At 42.5% G+C, this 23,570-nt stretch overlaps 1 protein-coding gene across 4 annotated transcripts in view; it reads right to left on the bottom strand.

Moving 5' to 3' along the window:
* Positions 1-23,570, bottom strand: part of SLC35F2 (solute carrier family 35 member F2) — a 51,754-nt gene that overhangs the window by 4,433 nt on the left and 23,751 nt on the right. For 3 of the 4 annotated variants that reach the window (XM_045895123.3, XM_064577503.1, XM_064577504.1), the window contains exons 2-7: positions 10,229-10,404; positions 7,803-7,930; positions 3,691-3,850; positions 2,681-2,837; positions 2,107-2,159; positions 697-851 (exon numbers count right to left, since the gene is read on the bottom strand). In XM_045895123.3, the coding sequence (XP_045751079.2) occupies positions 697-851; positions 2,107-2,159; positions 2,681-2,837; positions 3,691-3,850; positions 7,803-7,930; positions 10,229-10,404 (829 nt within the window). The remainder of the gene's footprint in view (positions 1-696; positions 852-2,106; positions 2,160-2,680; positions 2,838-3,690; positions 3,851-7,802; positions 7,931-10,228; positions 10,405-23,570) is intronic. The other variant, XM_054512323.2, reaches the window with a different exon arrangement.

Genomic DNA, 23,570 nt, shown 5'->3' with positions numbered 1-23,570 from the left:
CAAAAAGCTATAAATACTCCTTCGGTCTAAGTTCAGGAATAGCTTAACCAGCAAGTTTGTAAAGATAACACCCAGTTCCTTTCATATGTAACACGGCAAGGCAAAATGGTTTACGCTTCTTAAGCAGAAATTTCTGAGACCCCACTGAACGAGGCATTGTGAGTTCATGGCCAATTCCTGGGAACAGTGTAAATCAGTGCCAAGCAATTTCTGCCTGGATACAAAATTTTACAAGGACAAAGAAATGTAGTTGCTGTCCCCAAACGAAACTAAAATTATCAAGCAACAGCCAACATTCTCGCTATTTGTAAGAAATGTAGTTGCTGTCCCCAAATGAAACTAAAATTATCAAGCAACAGCCAACATTCTCGCTATTTGTTCAAATAACTGGGATAGCAAACTCGTCGACAAGCATTTACCAACGGTATACTAAAGAAAGATGGACTTCCAATGCAGCAGTTCTCAAAGGGCGCTCCCAAGACCTTGAGGGTCCCCAAGACCTTTAGAGAAGTCTGGAGCATCAAAACTCTTATTATAATATGAACGTGATGCTATTTGCCTGGAGTGCAGACCGTCCAATGAGATTCTTGCCAAAAAAAGATGAGGTTTTATTTTTGGATCTAAACTAGTGAAGACACCCATGACTTCTTGTAGACCAAGCAAGTGTTCCTCTTTGAACATAATCTATTTGCTTACCTTATAGCCAAACAGAAAGAGTCCAAAGAAAAGACTGTAGAGGTCAGCTGTCAGGATGCCCAAGTTCACAGAGGTGGCACTGGTGACTTTAATCACGAGTGGCATGAAGCTGTACAGGCAAAACATACAGAGGGCAAACGCCACAAACAGCAGGGCTACGGAAAAAGCAAAGTGGAATATCTAACATTACAGGAAGAAATCAGAAGGCAAAGACGCTTTTAAGGCTTGGCTGCCATAATCAATTCCCTGATCCTTTCACACACTCTCTGCAGAGCCACTTGCTAATGCTCAGCATTGCAAATGAGACACAGAAAGCTCACAGCAAAAAAAATAATAATAACAACAAGATATGACACAGAGTAAGGACTTCAAAATTGCAACAGGGTGTTAGATAGTGAAGGCCACGGGGACTTGCTCATGGTGTGACTGGTTCAACAGCTCTCGCCGCCCGCCTCATCTGCCCACCCCAGAGAACGTGATGCTGTGATAAAAGGTCAGTAAAAGAATCACTATGAAGAAAAATCACCCATCATCTTTTGTTTGCTTTTATCTGGTTCACTGGTTGGACATGATTTGTGTCACTGGATTCAGAATACAGTGTTTTTAGTCATCAAAGGCAGGTAGCTGTGGCATTTTAAGGCTTGGCTGCCATCTCATTAAATTCAGCTCTCAGAAAGCACAGTCCAACCATCCTCTTCGGGACAGAGCTGGCCATGTGGGTGCTCACCATTCAGTTTTGCCACCACTCCTTCAATCCCACCTCCATACTCAATGTACACCCACTCCTACCCACTCACATTCACGCACACTCACACACTCTGGCAATCCAAGTTATTTAATTGAATTAAATTATCCAAGCACAGCATATGAACTTCCATGACACTTTGTGGGCTATTTTTAACTTCTTTCCATCATCATTAAATATGGTTGAAGGAGTCTTTCTTAACTTTTCTACCACTGTTTTCTATATTATTTATTTGTGCAGGTGCCCAAGAGTATCAGGTGAGAGTCGTAATGGAAGTTGGTGGGTGATTATACACCCTCACAATGTTCGGGTTAATGTTTCACAAATTACATCAAGCAGACAACCTTCACATTAGGTTTGAGGACTCGTGATACAGATCTAGTTGAAAGGGAGTATGACTGAAGGTCAGTCTTGTCAGAATTCCTAGTAAAGAAAAGCTATTCCTGAAGGTAAAGATTAAGAATTAACTCCTGTGAAGATTCATTCACGAGTTCTCAGGGAAAACTCAATGTAAACCCTGGAGCCCTCTGGGTACCAAGTTACTCTGTGATTTTACAAAAATGCTTAAATACTACTCATATGAAGTATTTATTTCTCGACGTGTATTTTTGTCACTTAGAGGAAAGGACACTGCCCAAAGACGGATGACCATTTTATGTACATACCAATCTTCCAGTCCCACCGGATGCCGGCAATATCCTTATATTCCACAATCAATCTAAGATTAAAACAAGAGGTCAGAGAGAGATCCACATACTCATTTTCACTAGTTTATAAGCATTTTAGTTGCTATATTTCAGCTAAGATGAGGAATTACATTGCTTCTTAAATTTTTCTTAGGGTATAAAAATTAAGTGTCTTTAATATAAATGACAACAAATGAAACCCAAAGGAGCCCACAAACATGCCTGACACCCTTCAAGGCACTTTCCAAATAGTAGCCAACATGACATTATGTTTTCCATTTGAATAGGGAGTTCATATTTTCTGGAAATAACTGAAAAATGAAGTCTGTATGGTAATGCCTCTACCACATCGTAAGGAGAAATCATAAGCATCATGTACATATAAGAAAATGAGGTATAATTCTTGGTATTTCAAGAATCTCCTAATAGTTAGCAAGTCACTGATTTCAAATGGGAATCTGGGCCAAATCAACAATGAATATTAGTAGCTGGAAAGTAATCATGTACCATATATGCGCTTATTTTGTTTTTAAGGGAGATTTTAGACTCTTACAGCTGTATGCCGCTGATAATTGTTCCAAATAAGCCCACCATCCCTAAAAACTCCTGTCTACTCAGCTTCTTCACAATGTATTCTTCACACACGTTAGAAACAGCATAGAGGGAAGCCCCAAGAAGGACCAAGATGTCACCAATCAGGACGTCACTCCCTGTAGGAAAACAAGACACAAAGAGGTAACACAGTGTTAAGACAGGGGACCCTTTCTAGCTTGCTTCCAGGAGTATATCTGGTTCACATTCATTTAAATAAGATTTTACAGAAGGAGAAACCCTGGTTTCTAGAAGTTTAAGGACTCTTATTCCTCTCACTTTATGGCACAATTCTGCTGTGATTTTTCATATTTTGACCCCTCGGGAGACGACGCAACTGGAAGATGGATAACATAAGGCCTTAGGAAATGATTCCATGACAAAGAAATTAATGGAATTCATGGAAGGGAATTAACTAAAAACTGCAGGGAAAGAAGCTAGGTAGTCAACTTCATCTTCCCTCAATCCAAGGACATAGTGAAGTCACGTGCACACTGGGCGAATTCAGAGGCCATATTTAGATTTTATAGTATCCATTGTCTGAACTTTGGCCCAAAGAATGTCCAAGTGTTCTCATCCAGAGAGCGACTGAAAAAGAGGTCGGTCACGCAGTGGACATGAAGTTTCCTTCTGATAAAAAGCCAAGAATCTACAAGTTTTTCCAGTAACTAATCTGAATGGATGGGCCAAAAGAGGATTATTGCAAATATTTAAAGAAACTTCTCTCTCATGAGACAAAACTATTTAGTGTGACAAAAAGAAGCAAGGGCCATGGGCGGGCAGGGACACAAAGCACGCTTGGCGGAAGGGGTCCCAATAGCAGAAGCAAGTAAATCTGAAAATAAAACGTAAAAGACAGTTTGGCCAAGACATGCTTTCTGTCTTTTCCCACAGAGCTTTGCAATACAGAAGCGAAAACATAAGCAACGCTTTTTTTTCTGTGAGCGAAGCAAACAAGGACCACAGCCTCACCTGAACTGTCTTCCCTCCCCGCCAGGATGTCTGCACCGACCATTGTTCCCACACCCAACAGACATACAGCCACAGCGACGAAGTGGATCACTCTGTATCTTGCATAAAGAATAAACCACGAGAGAGCCATCAACACAGGGATCCCAAAGCAGTCCAGAAGCTGCAAGGAAAGAGACACAAATGGCGTAAACCATCTGTCCTCAGCTATACCACGGGTAAGGAATCCTCGGAGTCCGTGTTTTATTCCTGCCCGCCCTGAACATCTCAACGGCGGTTTACCGGGATGACCTGGATTTACTTTTACCTGGATTGACTCGTTGAATCTTCACAACCCTGTGAGACCGAAACCACAGTTCCCATTTTACGTATGAGGAAAACCACAGTTCCCATTTTACGTAAGAGAACAAGACAGACACAGTGCAGCCCTTAGCAGCATTCAGAAGGCTAGCCAGACATAGAATAAACAGTCACAAGCAGATATTTAGGTGTCATTGGGCTAATAAGCCCTACCAAGTACAGGAGATTGTCACAAAGCCAAAAGACACCATCTCCCTGACAAAGTGTCCAACCCCACCCCAGCTCACAGAGAGTCCTCTTGCTCATCTTCATCGAATACTCCTCCATCACCTGCTGATCGTGGGTCCAAAAAATACTTCCTCCACCCCCGATATTGTCAGGCTAACAGGCAGTGCCAAAATCACAGCAAATTCAGAATCACTTGGAAGATAAAGGGGGAAAAAATGGAGATTTTATTCCCTCGACTCTTGAATTCACAAATGTTGCGAAGTGCATTCAAGGATAAAAAATATATTCCATATACTAATAATATTCCCGAACCTGCTTTACTGCTCCTCCTGCTCTTTTTTTAACCTTGTCTCGGATGCTCTCTGTGTCTGTCTCGTTTTGGACAAGGCAGGCCCCTAAATCTCCTGCAGCCTGTCCGAGCCCGTCACGGCTGCTGACTGATGGCCTTCCACTGCAGTGTTCCTGCTGGGGGGCCAGCGCGCCGGGAGCAGGCATGAGCACCTTGCCTCGTTATTCATTCCAGCTACACGGCTCTAATCCCTTAAGTGCTTTACTGAGCCTGCCTGAATGACAAACCATTACACGATGCCAAGGATAACAGCCCATCCTGGAAGACGCCGGCGGAATCAGCCATAATGACTTAACAAAGTCTGAACGATGTTCCTTAAACAAAAAAAGTTTAAAAAAAAAAAAAAAGGTCACTCTCAAAAGTCTCACAGGAGACTCCCTCTCCTTCAATTGTGTCTTAAAATCAGACTTAAATTTATTCTATTTGGGGGGTGCCTGGGTGGCTCAGTCGGTTAGGCATCCGCCTTCGCCTCAGGTCCTGGGATCGAGCCCCACATCGGGCTCCCTGCTGTCTGCCTCTCCCTCTGCCTGCCGCCCCCCTGCTTGTGTTCCCTCTCTTGCTCGCTCTCTCTCTCTAATAAATAAATAAAATCTTTTAAAATTTTTATTCTATTTTTAACAATTTTTGGTGGGCAATGAGTGGCCATCTAAGGGAGCTGCCTATGTAGTCCCGCCACTGACCAGCAGCGTGCTCCCCAGCCGGTCCCCCTTGGCGTCACAACATGAAACGAAGAGATCAGACCACATGGTCTCACAGGTCCCTTCCTACCATAAAGTTCCCCGACTTCTCATCTGCTATCGAGCACACTGGCCATCTATCTACATCGACTCTCCTCCTCACAGTGTACTCTTGGTGATGAATGTCTTCTCCTTGATGTGTTCAGTCCCAAGAGCCTCCCTATTTAATTTAATCTTTAAAAACTAGTGTTCACCCACAGTCGGTGTGAAGTCAGACCCCCGGGTGGGGGGAGGCACAGATACAAAACTGAGTTAGGCTTTGTTAGAAATACTTTATTAGAGATGGAGCAGAGAGGAGAAAGTGAGATTGAAGGAGGCCTTAGAGAATGGAGGACAAGGCTTCAAACAGCAGCGTGTTCTAGAAAGAACAGAGCAGCCCAATGGAGGAGAACCTGGCTGTGGGTGGGGGAGGAAAAGCAACAGCAGTGGGGTAAAGCGGGGGGACACACGGGTAGAAACCTAGTCCAACAGGCGCCGACGGCCACGTCCTGAGCTTCATGCAAACCACCCATCAGTGGTCTGCTATTCCAGAATCTCTGAAGGAATCCTTAAGCGGGAGGTTCAGAGACGCCCAGGGCCCAACTTCCATCCTTCCACCCACACTGCAGATTTACTCAAGTAGAGAATCAGCTGGAAGAGTCTCAGGGAGAGTCCCCAACCACGGCAGCAGGGAGCTTTAACTGCTAGATGCCCTTTTTACAGACTCCTTGCGAGGACCAGAAGCACGTAACTTTTGACGACCAAATGCTTGGGTTTTTCTAAGAGGCTAGAATGAAAGAAAGTGTTTTCAATAGTCTAAGGCATAAGCTTCAGTCAAAGACACAACTGTAAGTTTTTTTGCTTAGCTGTGTTTAGACCTTGTACCAAGTGAAAACTGGTCATTATCGGTCGTCCGCAACCAAAGTTTCTGGGAATTATAATCAAGTAATTAAATTGTGTATGAGGAGGGTAGAACGTGACTAGAAAAATGGCATCTTCTACATATGTATATGCTTATTACCCAGAGCTAAAAGCACACTTGATCCTATCTGTGATGAACTTGATCCTTTAGGTAACTCCTGGTTTTAATAGTGTTTTTTTTAAGATTTTATTTATTTATTTGTCAGAGAGAGAGAGAACACAAGCAGGAGGAGAGGCAGAGGGAGAAGCAGGCTCCTTGCTGAGCAGGGAGCCCAATGCGGGACTCGATCCCAGGACCCAGAGATCATGACCTGAGCTGAAGGCAGACACTTAACCGAATGAGCCACCCAGGCACCCCTAACTCCTGGTTTTAATTTTTCTGAATGCTGGGTTTTCTATGTGCCTCCTGTGATATCTGTCTTAACCCATATTTCCCCAAACCAAAGGTCTGCTGAAGACAATGCTTAGCATGATTAGCGCGATGATACAGAAGAGAAAATATTTAATATGAGGCATTCAGATAATAGTAGCATTTAATGTATATTCACACCGGAAAAGTACTGAATTGTCATCAGTCTTTATGTCTTCCAAGTGAAGTAAGTCTCATTACACTTTAAGTCTTCCAGAGATGAAATAAGGACACCACGGTTTTATATAGTGAGAAGACTGATGCATCAAAAAATTACAAATTTCAGGGTGCCTGGGTGGCTCAGTCAGTGAAGGGTCTGCCTTCGGCTCAGGTCATGATCCCAGGGTCCTAGGATCGAGCCCTGCTCAGCGGGGAGCCTGCTTTTCCCTCTGCTCCTCACCCCGGCTCGTGTTCTCTTCCTCTCTCACTCTCTCTCTCAAATAAATAAATAAAAATCTTTTTAAAAAGGTTACAAATTTATTAAACTGTGAAGACTAAACCTGGCATCGAGGTCTCTCACTTTCACCTTCCTTCATGAAACATTTTCTTGTTAGCTGTGGAGAGTCACTGTCATGATATAGCCCACAGTTTGCTAACATCAAGACAACTAAATCAGTCTTCCTCAACACCTAGTTAAAAAGTACTGTTCTGCAGGAACATTTTTCTTTCAATCCAGCAAGAATAAACCTAAAAGAGAAATAGTGATATCAGTTTTACCTCTGGCTACCCAAGGTGCTTAATCTCTACCCCAGATGTCTACAAGCTTCTTTCCAGGGACTCCAACAGTTCCTTTTGTCTCGAATATCTACTTTACTAGCAAACCTCCAACTTTTCTGTAGCACAAAAGTATATTCACTTTATATGCCATCTTTAAACAAACTTAAAAAAGAACTCTTGTCAACATCACAACATCAATTGCCAACTAAATATTTATGCTTATTTTGGTAGCAACTGTTCTATTCTGTAACAGCATTGGCAGTTTGGGAACTGATTAACTTGCATACATTTTCACTGATTCCAGGAAATTTTACTCATTAGCACACATGGCCCATGAAGAAATAGATAGCATCCACCTGTACTTAGGTTTTCTGCCAGTGAACAGCTTTTCCATAAAATTTGGTTAGCACATATGGGCTCAGATTCTTCTCTGGAAGCTGAAAAATCCACACGGGTGAGAGGAGGCCCCCCTTACCTGGACACTGGTTAGAGTGGTGTACTGATATGCTCGGACGATCAGGTAGTTAGCTTCCACGTCTGCTAACCCAAGTAGGATGTACTTCCACCATTTTCTCTTCAAGATGGATAAAAGGTTATCACTCCCTGGTTCAAAGAAATCTGGGTTGGTACATGTTACTTGAAAATGATGCTAGGCATATCAGTTTAGAGATTAAGGAGTCAAAGTGAAGGTTTACTTTGTCTTTTGAATGTGGTCCCTTCTAATCTCCATTACTCAGAACCAAAATGCCTACAATAGCTCAGCAAGTGTCAGATTTTTTTCTACTATGAAACCCAAGCTAAGATGTCAACATAGACCAAGGATTTAAAGAATACGCCAGAGAGAAAGTAAGTAGGAGAAAAGTGGTTAAATTTCATTTCCTACTGTAACAGAAACATAATAACCAGGTATGGGTTTGGATGTTGCCATTCCTGACAAGCTACAGATTATCCTATAAAAATCAAATGTTTTCTTATGAATCCAAGGGTTATTTAACCTCTGCACATGGTCATTCTTTTGGAAGAAATGGCTTTCAAGACAAAATTAACTCAGTGATAAGTCTGAAAAAAAGATTTGGTGGCATCACTGAAGAAACACCTTTTATCCCCCAAATTCTACTTATTCAAGTTAACTGCAATTCACTTCTTTGGAGAATGTAGTAGACAGGAGATACATAATTAGCACATATATGAGAAGGCTTTATGGTAAAAATAACCTGCAAGTGAGAATCATAACCAAATAATTATCATTAAAACCCAATTAGGAGGAACATCCTGAAAACACAAAGTTAGTCTCCCTCAACGTCTGACAGAGCATGGCAGGCACCCACCAACCATCCCTCGGGGGGACCTCACTGATGTACTTATGAGTCACACTGACTTCCTAAAGGCTAATGTTTACAAAGGAGCATCCAGAGCTATTAACCATGTACCCAATTCTATTTCCAACTCCTAAAGTTCTTACCAAATTTGGTACTTTCCCCTTAAGATGTTTTCCCCTCTCCCACAACTGGTTTCCACTTTCTTTCAAAAACAAGTCACTTATCCCGACACCAGATACCATTGGGCATTAAGGTTCATATTACATGAGGATTTGCAAACACCAATGATTTCATTATGCAGCTCAAAACGATGAAAATGGAAGCACTGCCCCCTCCCAATCAGTTTGGGTTACCCATAGTCCTCACGTTTCTGAGTTCAATCTCATTTCATTTGTTTTTCAAAGTCATGCTCTCCTCTTGTGGGAAGGACATTTGTCATGACCAGCAGCCCCTAATGTGGGGTGCCGCTGAGAGCATGAGCTCGGGGGCAGGCTGGCTGAGTCGGAATCCGTCTCCACCGATTCCTACCTACATGACTCACGGCCCGTTACCTACGTGTTGCACGCCTCAGTTTCCTCATCTGCAAAGTGGGGGTAACAGTAATACCCAACTGCTTCATTGGGAGGATTCAGTGAGGTAACACATCACCAAAGTGAGTTAAGCAATTAAAATGATGCCTAGCACAAAAATGTCAGCCAGAATCTAGCTCTTCCCATTTTCTGTGTAGCTAGCTACAAATCATATTTCTATAATGACTCTAAAACAACTTCACCCAGGCGTCTGGGTGGCTCAGTCAGTTAAGCCTCCGACCCTTGGTTCCGGCTCACGTTGTGATCTCAGGGTCGTGAGATTGAGCCCCGCATCAGGCTCCACATTCAGCAGGGAGTCTGCCTGAGATTTTCTCCCTCTACCCCTCCCCCTGCTTTCACGCACAAGCTTGCTCTCTCTATATATAATAAAGAAATAAATCTTAAAAAAAAAAAAACAGCCAGTGATAAAGATGTTAATTCCTTGCCAATTCCTTGCCTTTGTCTCTGTCATGACATACACTTGATCCACATGTAACCAGTGCTCCATTTAATGTTCTCCATTTGGCTGGAAATATATATTTTGGAGAGTGAGGCTCTTTTTAAGGGTTTTTAATACTGTCTCTTAAATCTATCAACCATGGGAGAAAAAAATAAAACCTAACTCGTAATGGCGTTTACACTTTTTTTTATATTTTTGTTTTTCAATTTTTTTTAAAGCAATCTCTACTCCCAAAATGGGGCTCGAACTCATGACCCCGAGGTCAAGAGTCCCATGCTGAGCCAGCCAGGCATCCCAGCAATTTTTTTATTTTTTGACAACTTCTATTGGGACAGTTTGGTGCTCCCCATTTTAATCAACAATTTCTGAGAATTATACATAAATCTCCATAAATTTTCGTAGCATTCAGGGGTGTCACAGTTTTCCAATAACTTCTATGAAAAATAGTTTCCCGTTCTTGGTTTTACCTCGCATTTTATTTTTTTAATATCCAGAAGCCAAACATTTTTATGAAGGTAATTTGTCGAAAGGGTCATCCTCATATTTGACCGACCTGATTGAAATGTCAGCATCACTGTATAAAATAGAAACAGCAAGCAGTAGTTGATAAAGCTCTGAAGCATGGGGGTGTTCACTCTGTATTCTTCTGCTAGGTACTGGCTGGTGACGGCTGTCCCACATATACACAAGGACAGCATCTGACCCAGGGCAACTGTCTTCAAGATACGCCTGGGAAATAAAGGAGAAGATCAGAACGACTCGCAAGTTATTCCTTACACACACACACACACACACACACACACACACACACACAGAGGCTCAACACAAAGAAATATTCTAATTATTCTAGGTGGTTCTTTATTTCACTTTATTGCTTACTTCATATGCACAAAAATTGAAGTTTTGTATTTTGAGAGACTATATCTTTACTCCCTCACATTTCTGATTTTCCCCCTCATTCCCACAAAAAGACATATTCCCCACTTCCTTGACCATATAGAGATCGTTTTGATTACTAAGCTTTGTCATATACTATTTGAAGTGTGTGTGTGTGTTTTTAAACACAACTTTAACTTTAGTTTTAAATTCTTCCTATGCATTAAATGTTTACCATTTTCTCAACCTTTCACTCACCCAGAGACTTGATTTCTTCGACTAGAAGCAATGGTTTTCAAGGTTGCCTCCATGTTTGAATCTTGGAGACTTTTTAAAGGTTTCATTTTTTATTTATTTGAGAGAGAGAGAGAGAGAGCATGCGCACACGAGTGGGGAGAGGGGCAGAGAGAGACTCTCAAGCAGACGCCCCACTGAGTGCAGAGCCTGATGCGGGTTCCATCCCACGACCCTCAGATCATGACCTGAGTAGAAATCAAGAGCCCAACACTGACTGAGCCCCCCAGGCGCCCCTGAACCATGGAGATTGTGAACGCCAACGTTCAGCGGCATCCAGACCGACTGCATCGTTGTCCCTAGCAGTGGGTTCCAGGCATCGGTGATGTTCCAAGCTCCCTGGGTGATTCCAATGTGCAGCCAAGACTCTGAATCACTGCTCTAGAGGCTGGCACTTTGGATCCATAGAAGAATAAGACCCAGACTCTGCCTTTTGGCATCTAAAAAAAGAGACATCTGAACAACCAACGAAAGCCACGTCAGTAAGTGGAAAGCAGAGGATGACATGAAAGATGCCACATGGGTAGAATGTACAGAACCCAGCAGCCTGTTAAACCTCAGGGGGAAGTGTTGAAAATGATCTCTGGGTTTCTTTTTTTTTTAATATTTTTTTTATTTATTTGAGAAAGAGAGGGAGAGAGAGCACAAGTGAGCACAGGGTGGGGATGAAAAGAGGGAGAGGGAAAGAGAATCTCGAGCAGACTCTGGGCTGAGCACAGAGTTGGCCACTCGATCCCACAACCCTGAGACCATGACCTGAGCCCAAGCCAAGAGTCGGACACTCAACCAACTGAGCCACCCAGGCGCCCCGACCCCTGGGTTTCTAGAGAAGATGACTGGACAGATACGAGGCTGCTGAGCAGGTCAGGGAATACAGGACGAGAAGAGGTTTGGGCAAGGGGAGGGTCATGAGTTCAATCTGAGAGCAGCAGAAATTGAGAGGGCTGTATTGCTGGAGGAAAAACAGTAAGAGGTTTCACAGGAGGACTCTACGAAGGCCCCTGGTGAGTCTCTGCTTCCTGGCATTTCTGCCCCATGCGATCTCCTCTTGAGTGTGCACAGGATCTGTGACTTACTTCTAACCAGTGGAATACAGTACAAGTAATGGGATGTCATTTCCATGAATACATTCCCTAAGGTTATCACTTCCATCTTGCAAGTCAACTCTCCTCTTCCCCGCTGGCCCCCATGAAACAAGCTTGTACAGAGAGACCCACGTGGAAAGGAACCGAAGGTGCCTCTGGCCAAACCCCAGCAAGGAACTGAGAACATCTGCCCACCGGTCGGCAAGGAAATGAATCTTGCAAACATCAACGTGAGCCTGGAAGCAGATCCCTGCCCACTGGAGGCTGCAGCTGGGTCCCCAGCCCTGGCAGACACCATGACTACAGCCTTGTGAGGCCCTGAAGCAGAGGGCAGAGAGATGCCTATTCTACAACAACTGAGTCTTATTTTAAGTCTCTACGTTTGTGGTAATTTGTTACCCAGTAATAGATAACCAAGTTGAAACTCTGGATTTCAGAAAGTTAGACCCCATCTGTTTTCTCTCCACTACACATCCAGGGCCTGGAACTTTGCTGTCACTCAGTAAGTATTTGTTGAATCAATGTAAACAGATAAAGAAATGATCCTATATGCCCAAATATATGGTAACTCCAAACATAAGACACTTATCTAGTTTCCCAGTGAAGTGCAAGAGTCAGAGAAAGACTAGAAATTATGCGAGTGCCGTGATACAGAAGCTAAGAGTGGAAAAACTTTTTTAAAAGGAAGAGATCATCAATATGATAAGTGTCAAAAACTACAGAGAGAAGGGGTGGCATTATGCCTAAAGGGACATAGTTGGACTGGGAAGCTGGAAGTCGCTCATACCTTTGAAGAAAGCTTTCGACTAGTGGGAATGCCTAAAGTCAGATTCCAGTGGGTGGGGTGAGTAGGCTATGAGCCACCCCAGCGAATGCACCAAGCATAAATCGCTGTTTTTTTTTTTTTAAATGATGAAAAGGAGAACAGAGATAAGGAAAGAGTGTGAAGAACAAGCAGCAGTGTTGAAGACAGGTTTATTATTATTTATTATTATCATCATCTTGTTAAAGGATCAAGGAAGTTTAAACATAATCTGGGAGATGAGCAGAAGGCAGTATGAGTGAAAACTTGAGGACTGACAAAAAAGAAACTGAAAAGAGATTATAAAGACAGCTCCTGGAAGGATCAGGGATCAGGACTGAGAACACCGCCACTTTTTTTTTTTTAAAGATTTTATTTATTTATTTGAGAGAGAGAGAATGAGAGAGCGCACATGAGAGGGGGGAGGGTCAGAGGGAGAAGCAGACTCCCCGCCGAGCAGGGAGCCCGATGTGGGACTCGATCCAGGGACTCCAGGATCATGACCTGAGCCGAAGGCAGTCGCTTAACCAACTGAGCCACCCAGGCACCCCCGCCACTTTTGTTTAAAATGTTCTCTATATAAATCCTTCCAGAGTTGCTCTAAGCGAAGTAGAAAATACCAAAACTGCAGAAGACAAAGAATATCTGTTCTAACAGTTTACAATGTATTTTTTTCCTCTGGAATGTTCAAAAAGGGGAAGTTTCCTAGGTGAGTCAACCCTAGCTAAACACACTTGAAGAGCCTTTGCCATGTGTCAGGACAAGAAAGTAAAAACTGAGGGGCACCTGGGTGGCTCAGTCATTTAAGTGTCCAACTTGATTTCGGCTCAGGTCATGATCTCAGGGTCATGGGATCGAGCCCCATATCCGGCTCCACACTGGGCATGGAGCCTGCTTAAGATTCTCTCCCTCTCCCTCTGCTCCTCCCACTGTTTGCACATGCGCTCTCTCGCGCTCACTCTCTCTAATTAAAAAAAAAAAAACCTGAATAGTCACTCTCTGTGCCTCAGAGGTTCAGAGTCTACTGGGGATAAAGAGGTCAGTAAACTAGGAATTAGGACAAGGCAAATACTATAATGGGCTGGCTTACAAAACTTCAAGAGTTCACCAGACAAACACAGCAAGGAAAGGCATTCTAAGCAGAAGGAACAGCATACACTAAGGCACAGAGCCCTAAAACAATATGGCACATTCAGGGATTTCAAGTGGGTTGGTGTACCTGCAAAGAAGGTGAGAGAGGAAAATGGCAGCAGATGAGGATGGGAAGAGTCCACACAAGCCAGATCAAGAAGGGCCTTGGATATAATGCTCTAAAGTTGGCTTCTTATCTTGCTGGGGGTGAGATCACTGAAATCTTCTGAATAGAAGGGAGTAAAGTGACTAGTACATCAGTAACTGATGTCTCAGCACATAGCACCAAAACCTTACCCTTAATGCCTAACATGAAAACCAGTTAAAGAGGAAAGTTGACAGAGAGCAGAGTCTAGAATAATACCCAGTTTTCTAGATCAGACAACTGGATAGATCACAATATGGTTAATAAGTTCCCAAAGGCAGCACGAAAAGGCACATCTTTTTGTTGTTGTGAGATGGTCAAGGAAAAATATCCAGTAAGCAGTTTAGAGCTGGGAAAAAGGACTGGGTTGCAGAAATAAATTTGAGAATCAAAAGCATAGAGATGGTAACTGAAGTTGGAACATAAATGATACTAAGACACATACGTAAAAAAACAAAAAGAGGGTAAAAAAAAAAAAAGAAACACTCTGGGAAACAGCAGGACAAAGGGGCCAGAGGAAGAAGAGGAATTAGGGATAGGGATGAAGAGGCATGGCCAGAGGGAGGGAACAAGGAAGGAAGAACATTCTGGAAGCAGGAGAAGATAGCACTTTAAGGAGAAAGCGCTCTACAGTTTGGGCTGCAGGAAATTTCTCCTCACTGCACCACCCTCCACAAATCCAATCTCTACTCGATAGCAGGAGTCAATGTTCCAAATGCTAACTGAATGTTAATGGGATCACTCCCACGCTTCCTGAAATCTTTCTATGGATCCCCTTGGTCCTTAGATGAAAGCCAAACTTTAAAATGGCCTACAGGGCATCCCATCATCTGCCCTTTGCACACTTTGCCAGTCTCATCTGGGACTACTCTCTCACAGCTTTAATTTTTGACTTTTTAAATTTCTATATTTAAAATATAACAAAGTATAATGTATAGCCAACACGCATTTATGTATCTACCAAGGAGCTTAAGAAGAAAACATTGGCGACATCGACATATCCCCCTCCTGCCCTCCCCAGCTTCAGCTCTCTGAGGTAACTAGCTAATCCAGAACTGGGCATTTATCATGCCATGCATTTCCCTATACTTTAATATTTATGCAAATATCTCTAAGCAATAAATAGCATTGTTCCGCTTGTTTTAAAATTTTATATAAACAGCATAATATGTATGTATACTTTTGTTGCAACTCGCTGTTTTGACCCACATTGTAGGGAGAGTCATCCATGTTGATAAGTTAGTTCTGGTTCATTCCTTTCTATTACATGATCATATCACTTTATGCATTCCCTTCTTGATATTTAGGTTGTATTCCAATGTGTGTGTTTGTGTGTGTGTGTGCGCATGCACACTCACTCTTATAAACAATGCCCCTACGAACATTATTGCATATGTCTCCCGATGGACATATCTAAGAGTTTTTCTGGTTTTTCGCAAACTGGTGCAAATGGGCTGCTGATATGCTAAGATGTAATCTCCTCAGGATGGCCTGACATAAGCACTCAGGATGGCCTGATAGGGACTACTCAGAGTATCCTACAAATATAATGACTTCCTATTTGTTCCATGAAGTTTAAAGGAATCATTTGCTCTGGAGAAATATCTCGGAGTGGAATGGTTGCTCTTAGGCTAACAGAAGCATCTTCAATTTTGTTTTGCTAGATGGCTCTTTTTAAAGGGTTGGGTTACTTCATGTTGTTCATTTACTCTGTTACTCTCAAAACTGCGGGAATCTCCACCCTTCAAGGGGAAGAATGATATCAATAACTGGTCAGATGCAAAGACATTTTTTTTTAGACTATGGAAGGACATTTTCAGTCAGGTGAGCAAAGAGTTCAGGACTTGCTCCCACAAGAGTAGCAGTCTTTCTAGGGATGCCCTGCCCGTCACAGGCTGATGAGGCAAAATGGATCCAGGGCTTTTGACCTCTTCCTCTTATGCTCACTTCTTTCTAAAGGAGACATTGATTCTAGATGTTAGGCTAAACAAAAGAAGTTTGCTACTTGGTCTGCCTAGAGCACTAGGAGTCTACAGAAGTTAAGGAGCCAAAGCCAAAAAGTGGGAAAGTGTATTCATTCTGTGTCACTGTCCCCAGCTACACACTTCCCTCAGGAATCATGTGAGGAAGTAACCTACACAAAGAAATGCTTCCAATTCTCCTGCATTTCATTGTTCAACTGGTAGCTCTACAGCACACGTTCTCAACATAATCCTCACCACTCCCCGGAGAAAAGCATGACTCCCCTCCTGTTATGGACGAGGAAAATGATACTCGGAGGGGCTCCATAATTCACCCACAGTCATACAGCTAGGAGAAGACACAGGAAGTCAGTACTCTCAGCTATTAAAAGACTAATCAGGGGTTCAAATTTGCGTAAAGAAAAGGACCTAGAGAAACTTCTCCTCTCTTCCCCGGAAGGAAGTCTCAGAAGGACAGAACTTTGGAGCTAATCTCCACTTTTTTTTTTAAGTTGAAGAGACTGTGACCCAGAAGAAGGAAGTGTTCGCCCAACATGATACAGAAGCCAAACTGATGCCCAAATTTTCCGATCACCAAGTATCTGCTGTTGCACATGGTGTTGGGATAATACGTGAGATAATCCCTCAAAGTTGGTATCTTCTCATTTTCTGTATCTCTTTCTCCGCACTGCCCTCCCCCAGACCCCTCTCTTCACCCTGCTTCCCTTCTCCATTATGATTTCATAACAGAGCCGATACCACAAAACCCCTTCTTCAAAGGATCCTTGCACCCCACCTCACTGCCAGGAAAGGAGTTGAGGCTGATCTCTCTCCTACCAGTACGAGCCCTGCTTCCCTGTCCATCAGCGGGCAGGTGGATGTCCAAAGTACAGGGCACCAGAGAGCTACCCAAGTGGCGCATAACCTAACCAAAGTCAGAACATTTTTCACATCCCATAATGGACTCAAAAGCAATGATAAATTTGAAATAGGTGAGAATAATAAGTCTGGGAGCACTAAGCCCTGTTCACAAATTGATAAAATTCCTCTAGTAAGCTCCCATTTGCCATCTAAAATAGCACAATTAAAAAAATAAATAAATAAAATAAAATAAAATAGCACAATTAAGTAAGCTGTCCTCCAACTATAAAGTATCACCATCTTCTAAAAAAAAGTCGCAAATTGAGAATGGAGATTTAAAGTTACAGGAATGCACTTCTCTTGGCTCCAAATCATAATGACCTCATCTATAATGGAGAAGCAAGAGAGCAAGAGCAAGAGACAGGGAGAGAGAGGGAGAGAGAGAGAGAGACAGAGAGGGAGAGAGAGGGAGAAGCTGAGAATCTGAAGGGGGTGGAGGCTGAACAAAGGGAAAAAGAAGAGAAAAATACTCAGACTTATCACAAGAGATACTGAAGGCTTCAGAACAATTTTTGTTACTAAGGCTTCACATTTAAGCATTTGCATTTCACCACAAAGTCCTAGTTCACAGGAATTCTGACCTGAATACAGGGACTCTCTAAACCATAACAAAACCTGTTCCTTTCTAAGGGAAGCTGCCAGAAGCAACATGCATCTAACCATGGGATATATCCTGTCGCGGTTTTTCAAACAGAATCTCCACTGCAGTGAACTTCAATGGCAGGATATGGTCCAACCCTAAGATACCATTTCCCAAGGTGGCTTCCCGCTGTGGGAGCCAGGCCTCCGGAAAGCAGAGCAAACAAGAGTTATCAATCATTAGGGGGTAGGGTGTCAAACTACATGCAAGATAAATGAATAAGGGGGCGCCTGGGTGGCTCAGTTGGTTAAGCGACTGCCTTCGGCTCAGGTCATGATCCCAGGGTTCTGGGATCGAGTCCCACATGGGCTCCCAGCTCAGCGGGGAGCCTGCTTCTCCCTCTGACCCTCTCCTCTCTCATGCTGTTTCTCTCTCGCTTGCTCTCTAATAAATAAATAAATAAAATCTTTAAAAAAAAAAAAAGATAAATGAATAAGGTCACATTACTACTTGAATATATTATATGAATTTAAGAATTTAGGGCGCCTGGGTGGCTCAGGCAGTGAAGCGTCTGCCTTCGGCTCAGGTCATGATCCCAGGGTCCTGGGATTGAGTCCCACATTGGGCTCCCTGCTCAGCAGGGAGTCTGCTTCTCCAGCTGCCCCTCACCACACTCACACTCTCTCTCTCTCACTCTCTCTAAGTAAATAAATAAAAATCTTAAAAAAAAAAAAAAGGGAAGAATTTAAGGATGGAAAGAAGAAAAGAGTTTTAAAGCATTTTATTTCCCCCTTCCTTCTTCCAGAAAACATAAAAGTATATATCTTAATATCCTTTCCATTCCAAAATATTCATGCACACAGTTACTAATGAAATATGTCTTCTATCTTCTCTTATTTGTGTATTAGGTCATGTATTCACTGAAGTTCAATGGGTGCCTATCAGATGCCAAGCAAAAGCGATTTAGAATTTAAAAGGCCCACATATTTCCCGGTCCCAGACCCTATTCTACCCAGACCAGATCAGGGGGCTCACGCTTTGTGCCCTGAAAAAATACCACATCCCTCTATTATAACACCTACCACACTGCTTATGGGTCTCCTCCCCACCAACTCTATACTCCAAGAGGACAGGGACATTGTATCTTCCACGATGAACACAGTGCCTGGAACATGTAAGTGCCTAATGGGACACTGGTCATTTTTAAACATGATAAGGAGCTTTCTGTCTGGTAGAGGAGAGAGACCTCACCACACAGAACCACAAGATAGGAAGTGTCAGTGCTGAGCTGGGTCTGTAGCCAGGGGGAAGAAAGGATCCAGACTGCCCAGAGAAGGTTCACACACGGTGAAACACTTGATTATGGACCAGGAAAGTCAACAATGTCCAGGAAGATTCGGGAATGAAGAAAACGCTATAAGGTTCTTGCCTATTTCAAACACTAGTTTTACATAAAATACACATGAGGCACAATGATCAGATTGATTCATTTCTTTAGCTCTTCTTGACTTGCAACAAGTTAGACCAGCAGTCCTCTCCTTAAGTGTATATTTTTTAAAAATCATTGGAGGTTTAAAACAAACGAACAAACCTGACCTCAGCCCAAACCAGCTGAATCAGATTCTCAGGAGGTGGGGTCCCAATATCAGTCTATTTGAATAGCCCCCTACCTGAGTCTAATATACAATGAGGTTGGCAAACCACTGAGTTATTCTCTCCCTTTTATTTGAAGAAAAAAAAAGAGCTCCAAATGAATGATAAAATGCATTGCTGGAATGCAAATCACACATTTTTCTTCACTTTATGTCTCAATAAATCTGTACTGCTGGGTTGCACATTGTCAGCTAAAGGCAGGATTTTATATTAGGGCTAAAAGACTCGTACAGAGCACAGCTTCCTTGGGGAGGTTTTAAAATCCATCACACCTGCCACCTGTAAATACCTGGTACAGAATAATAATTTCCAGCCCCTCTATAAAAGTCCTATTACAATTCTGAAAAGAAATATTTGTTTAGACCAAATCCTCACCCTTAGCATATAGATTATCCAGGGTCTATTACTAGAGCATTTTAAACAATACTGGCAACAAGCTAGAAAATAAATGGTCTTCCTTTACATAGTGAGAAGCAGCCTCAATGACAAGTTATATTCTTTCCATCTGATTCAAAAATTTAGCCATTGGTGTATCATGTCATTCTAATAAACACCAGGAGTTAGCACTTTGGAAGAACCCATAGTATCGTGTAAAAAGGCGTATTCAAGGCCACAGAAGCCAAATTTCAAAGATTAGAAAGTGTACTAGGATATATCGTTACCTTAAAAGGAAGACAAGTAAGGAAAGGAAATGTGTTTTCTTTCCCCCCCACTAGATTATGTCTTACTCAGAGTAGATGCTCAGTAAATGCTTATTAGATTAGTGAATAAATGTAATTAATTCTTGAGATGTGGTAATGTTAAATGAGATTTCGTAACGTTAAAATGCAAGGTAGACAAATACCGTAGCCGGAGACACTTAGAAGTGAACTCAAGCAATGTTGACAGTGCATGAATTAGAGAACACTGGGGTCTAGATTTAAATTTGAAACATGAAAGAAAAGAGAAACAGGTGCAGGCAAGTGGAAAATGGGTTCACACATGTTGTGTTTTATAAAAGGCTGGTGGAGATTGCACCCCAGATGTGATCTTTAGGAAAGAATTCCTCGTGAACACAGTGGAGAGAACTGTAGACTTTAAATCTGAGGGTTTAATTCCACCCCTTATTAGTGTTATGAAGTTGAATTGGTCTCTCAAAAACTGTTTCTTTTTTTTTAATTTTTTTAAGATTTAAATTTATTTGAGAGAGAGAGAGAGAGCACGCACACAGGAATGGGGGCAGGCGCAGAGGGACAGGGAGAGAGAGATTCCCAAGCAGACTCCCCGCCGAGTGTGGAGCCCAATGCGGGCTCGATCTCACCACCCAGGTGATCAGGACCTGAGCCGAAATCAAGAGTCAGATGTTCAACTGGCTATGCCATCCAGGCGACCCATTTCTTTTTTTTAATGGGTGTAAAGCCACCTGTGTGGGTTTAAGGGCTAATTAATGTAACCTATGGAAAAGCACCTACTGCCTCAGGCACTCAATGAATTTCCTTTCCTTCCTTCCTCTGGCTTTCCCAGCCTTTTAGAAAACTTTCTGACCAGAACTGTCCAACAGAAATTTCTGCGATGACGAAAATGTTCTGTAAATACACCATTCAGCAGAGTAGCCTCCAGCTGTAGGTAGCAATTAAGCACCTGTAATGGGGCTGATGTACATGAGGAACTGAATTTTGAATGTTGTGTAATTTCAATTTAAATTAAAACAGCCATAAATGGCTAGAGTAGGAACAGACCAACAACGTGCAGTGGAGTTACTGCAGTGATGGAAATGTTTGAGAAGGGGCTGCTGAGCATCTGAAATGGAGCCAGGAGCGTGAATGAGGACCTGAAGTTTCTACTATAGTTCAAGGTAATTCATTTTAATATAAGCAGCCCCATGTGGCAGGAGGCTATCACACCGAAGACCACAACTCCAGACCAGTGCTTCTCAAATCTTAATGATTTGAATCACCTGAATCACCTGAAGATCTTGTTAAATTGCACGTCCTGGGGGCACCTGGGTGGCTCAGTCAGTTAAGCATCTGCCTTTGGCTCCGGTCATGACCCCAGGGTCCTGGGATGGAGACCCATGTCCGGCTCCCTGCTCAGCGAGGAGTCTGCTCTCCCTCTCCCTCTCCCTCTGCCCCTCCTCCCCACTCATGCTCGCGCGCACTCTCTCTCTCTCTCTCAAGTAAATAAATAAAATCTTTTTTAAAAATTGCATGTTCTGATTCAATACGTTTGGAGAGAAGCCTGAGACTCTGAATTTCACACCAGCTCTCGGCGATGCTGATGTTTCTGGTTCATGGACCACACTTTGAGGAGCAGGACTCTAGAGCAGTGCTTCCAGTTCTGCGGTCTCTCAACTCTAGGAATCCATGGAACTAATGACAGCAGTCTGGTCAGAATCTGTTTTTGACACTTCAAAAAGCTTAACGATTCTTCTGACCATTGCTGGTAAGAAAGCAAAATAACACAATCCTTACTGGAGAGGCAGCATGGGGTGGAGGGGGCATTTCTAGCGATTTTACTTCTAGGGGTCTGTCACCAAATCCTCTGGCAAAAATACAAAAGGCCTATATACAGGCCATTACACTACTATCTGTAATAGTAAAAGACTAAAGAAAAAACCTAAAAGTCTACCAATAGGGAACCAGCCGAATAAACACAAAGGAGGACTATGGGCTATCAAAAGCCCGGCAAACATTTCTATCTACCTGGTATGAAGTGAATGCCAGGATCTACTTTAAAAAGAAGCAAATGTGGAGGAAAATGAGTAGGGTATGCTAACATTTACCTGTATTTGTTATTTTTAAGTGTAAAGATAAAACCAAAACTGTTTTCAAAGTTATCTATAGGTCAGGAAAGAGAGCAAAGTAAAAGGTATACGTCTGAATATATCTTGTTTTATAGTTCTGTCTTAGGAGCCATGTGACTGTTTTACAGAATTATACAGCAAAAATTTTATTTTTAAAAAGCCAGGCACCTGGGTGGCTCAGTCGTTAAGCGTCTGCCTTTGGCTCAGGTCATGATCCCAGAGTCCTGGGATCGAGTCCCACATCGGGCTCCCTGCTCCGCAGGAAGCCTGCTTCTCCCTTTCCTGCTCCCCCTGCTTGTGTTCCCTCTCTCGCTGTGTCTCTCTCTGTCAAATAAATAAATAAAATCTTAAAAAATAAATAGCCACGTCTAAAATAAAACACAGGGGTACCTGCCTGGCTGGCTCAGTCAGTACAGCATGCAACTCTTGATCTTGGGATTGTGAGTTCAAGCCCCATGTTAGGTGTAGAGATTACTTAAAAACAAAATCTTTAAAATAAAGTAGAATAAAATAAATACATAAAAAAACAAAATGTTACATGACTTAAGGATGCTTTAAGTTGGTAGCAAAACCAAATAGAGAGGAATTATTTCAAGTGAATTTAAAACACTGATTTGATTGTACATTCCTAATGGAATAGACCATAGAAGAGTAAGAACTGTAAAATATCTTAAACTATTTGGAGGCAGTATGGGGGGGGGGGCGGTAAAAGGAGGTGGAGAGAGAGAATCTCAAGTAGACTCCCCGCTGAGCATGGAGCCCAATGCAGGGCTCAATCTCACCACCCTGAGATCGTGACCTGAGCCGAAATCAAGAGTCGAACACTTAACCGACTGAGTCACCCAGGCTCCCCTGGAGGTAGTATTAATGTTATTCTGAGACTGTGTGTATATACCATGGAATAAAGCAGAAAAAATATATATATACTGATACATTGATTTATAGTATAGGAAAAAGGAGATGAAGATGTTGAACAGGTAAGTTAAAACCCCTTATTGTTCTGAACTTTATTGAAAAATAGAATTAACTCACAGCATTTTATATATTTTAAAGTTATGTAATTCCTATCTCTGTCCACTGAAGAGCCAGTCTGAAACAATGACCAACCAGCAATCACGGACACTCTTAGTGCCTAGATATGGCAACTAAATAGGATTTCCCACTAAAAAGAACTAGAGCTCCCTGGAGAATGGCTGATTTCAGACCTGGGGTAAGAAATGTACAAAATAAGCCTAGAATACCTTGTCACACCAGATGGCAGGAAAGTGAGCAAAAGACTAAAAGACTAGTGGCGTCATAAAAAAAGACATTCTGAACATCAATAAGAACAGCTACAATGGACCAAAATACCTCAAATACATTTAAATCCATGAGTTAATAAGCAATGCTTAAAATTAAAAAAATAAAATAAAAATAAAACAGATGAAGTGCCTGGGTGGCTCAGTCAGTTAAGCGTCCGACTCTTGATTTTGGCTCAGGTCCTGATCTCAGGGTCAAGAGATCCAGCCCTGCGTCTGGCTCCTCGCTCAGCAGGAAGTCTGCTTGAGATTCTCTCCCTCTCCCACTGCCCCTCCCTCTGTGCGTGCTCTCTCTCCCTCCCTCCCTCCCTCTCTCTCTCTCCCTCTCTATAAGATAATAAACAAATAAATCTTTAAAAAAATAAAA

The sequence above is a fragment of the Mirounga angustirostris genome, unplaced genomic scaffold, assembly GCF_029215605.1.
Source record: "Mirounga angustirostris isolate CCGP_5_RB_7025 unplaced genomic scaffold, mMirAng1.0.hap1 SCAF_13, whole genome shotgun sequence".
Classification (NCBI taxonomy): domain Eukaryota; kingdom Metazoa; phylum Chordata; class Mammalia; order Carnivora; family Phocidae; genus Mirounga; species Mirounga angustirostris.
This window is presented reverse-complemented; position numbering and strand designations above follow the sequence as displayed.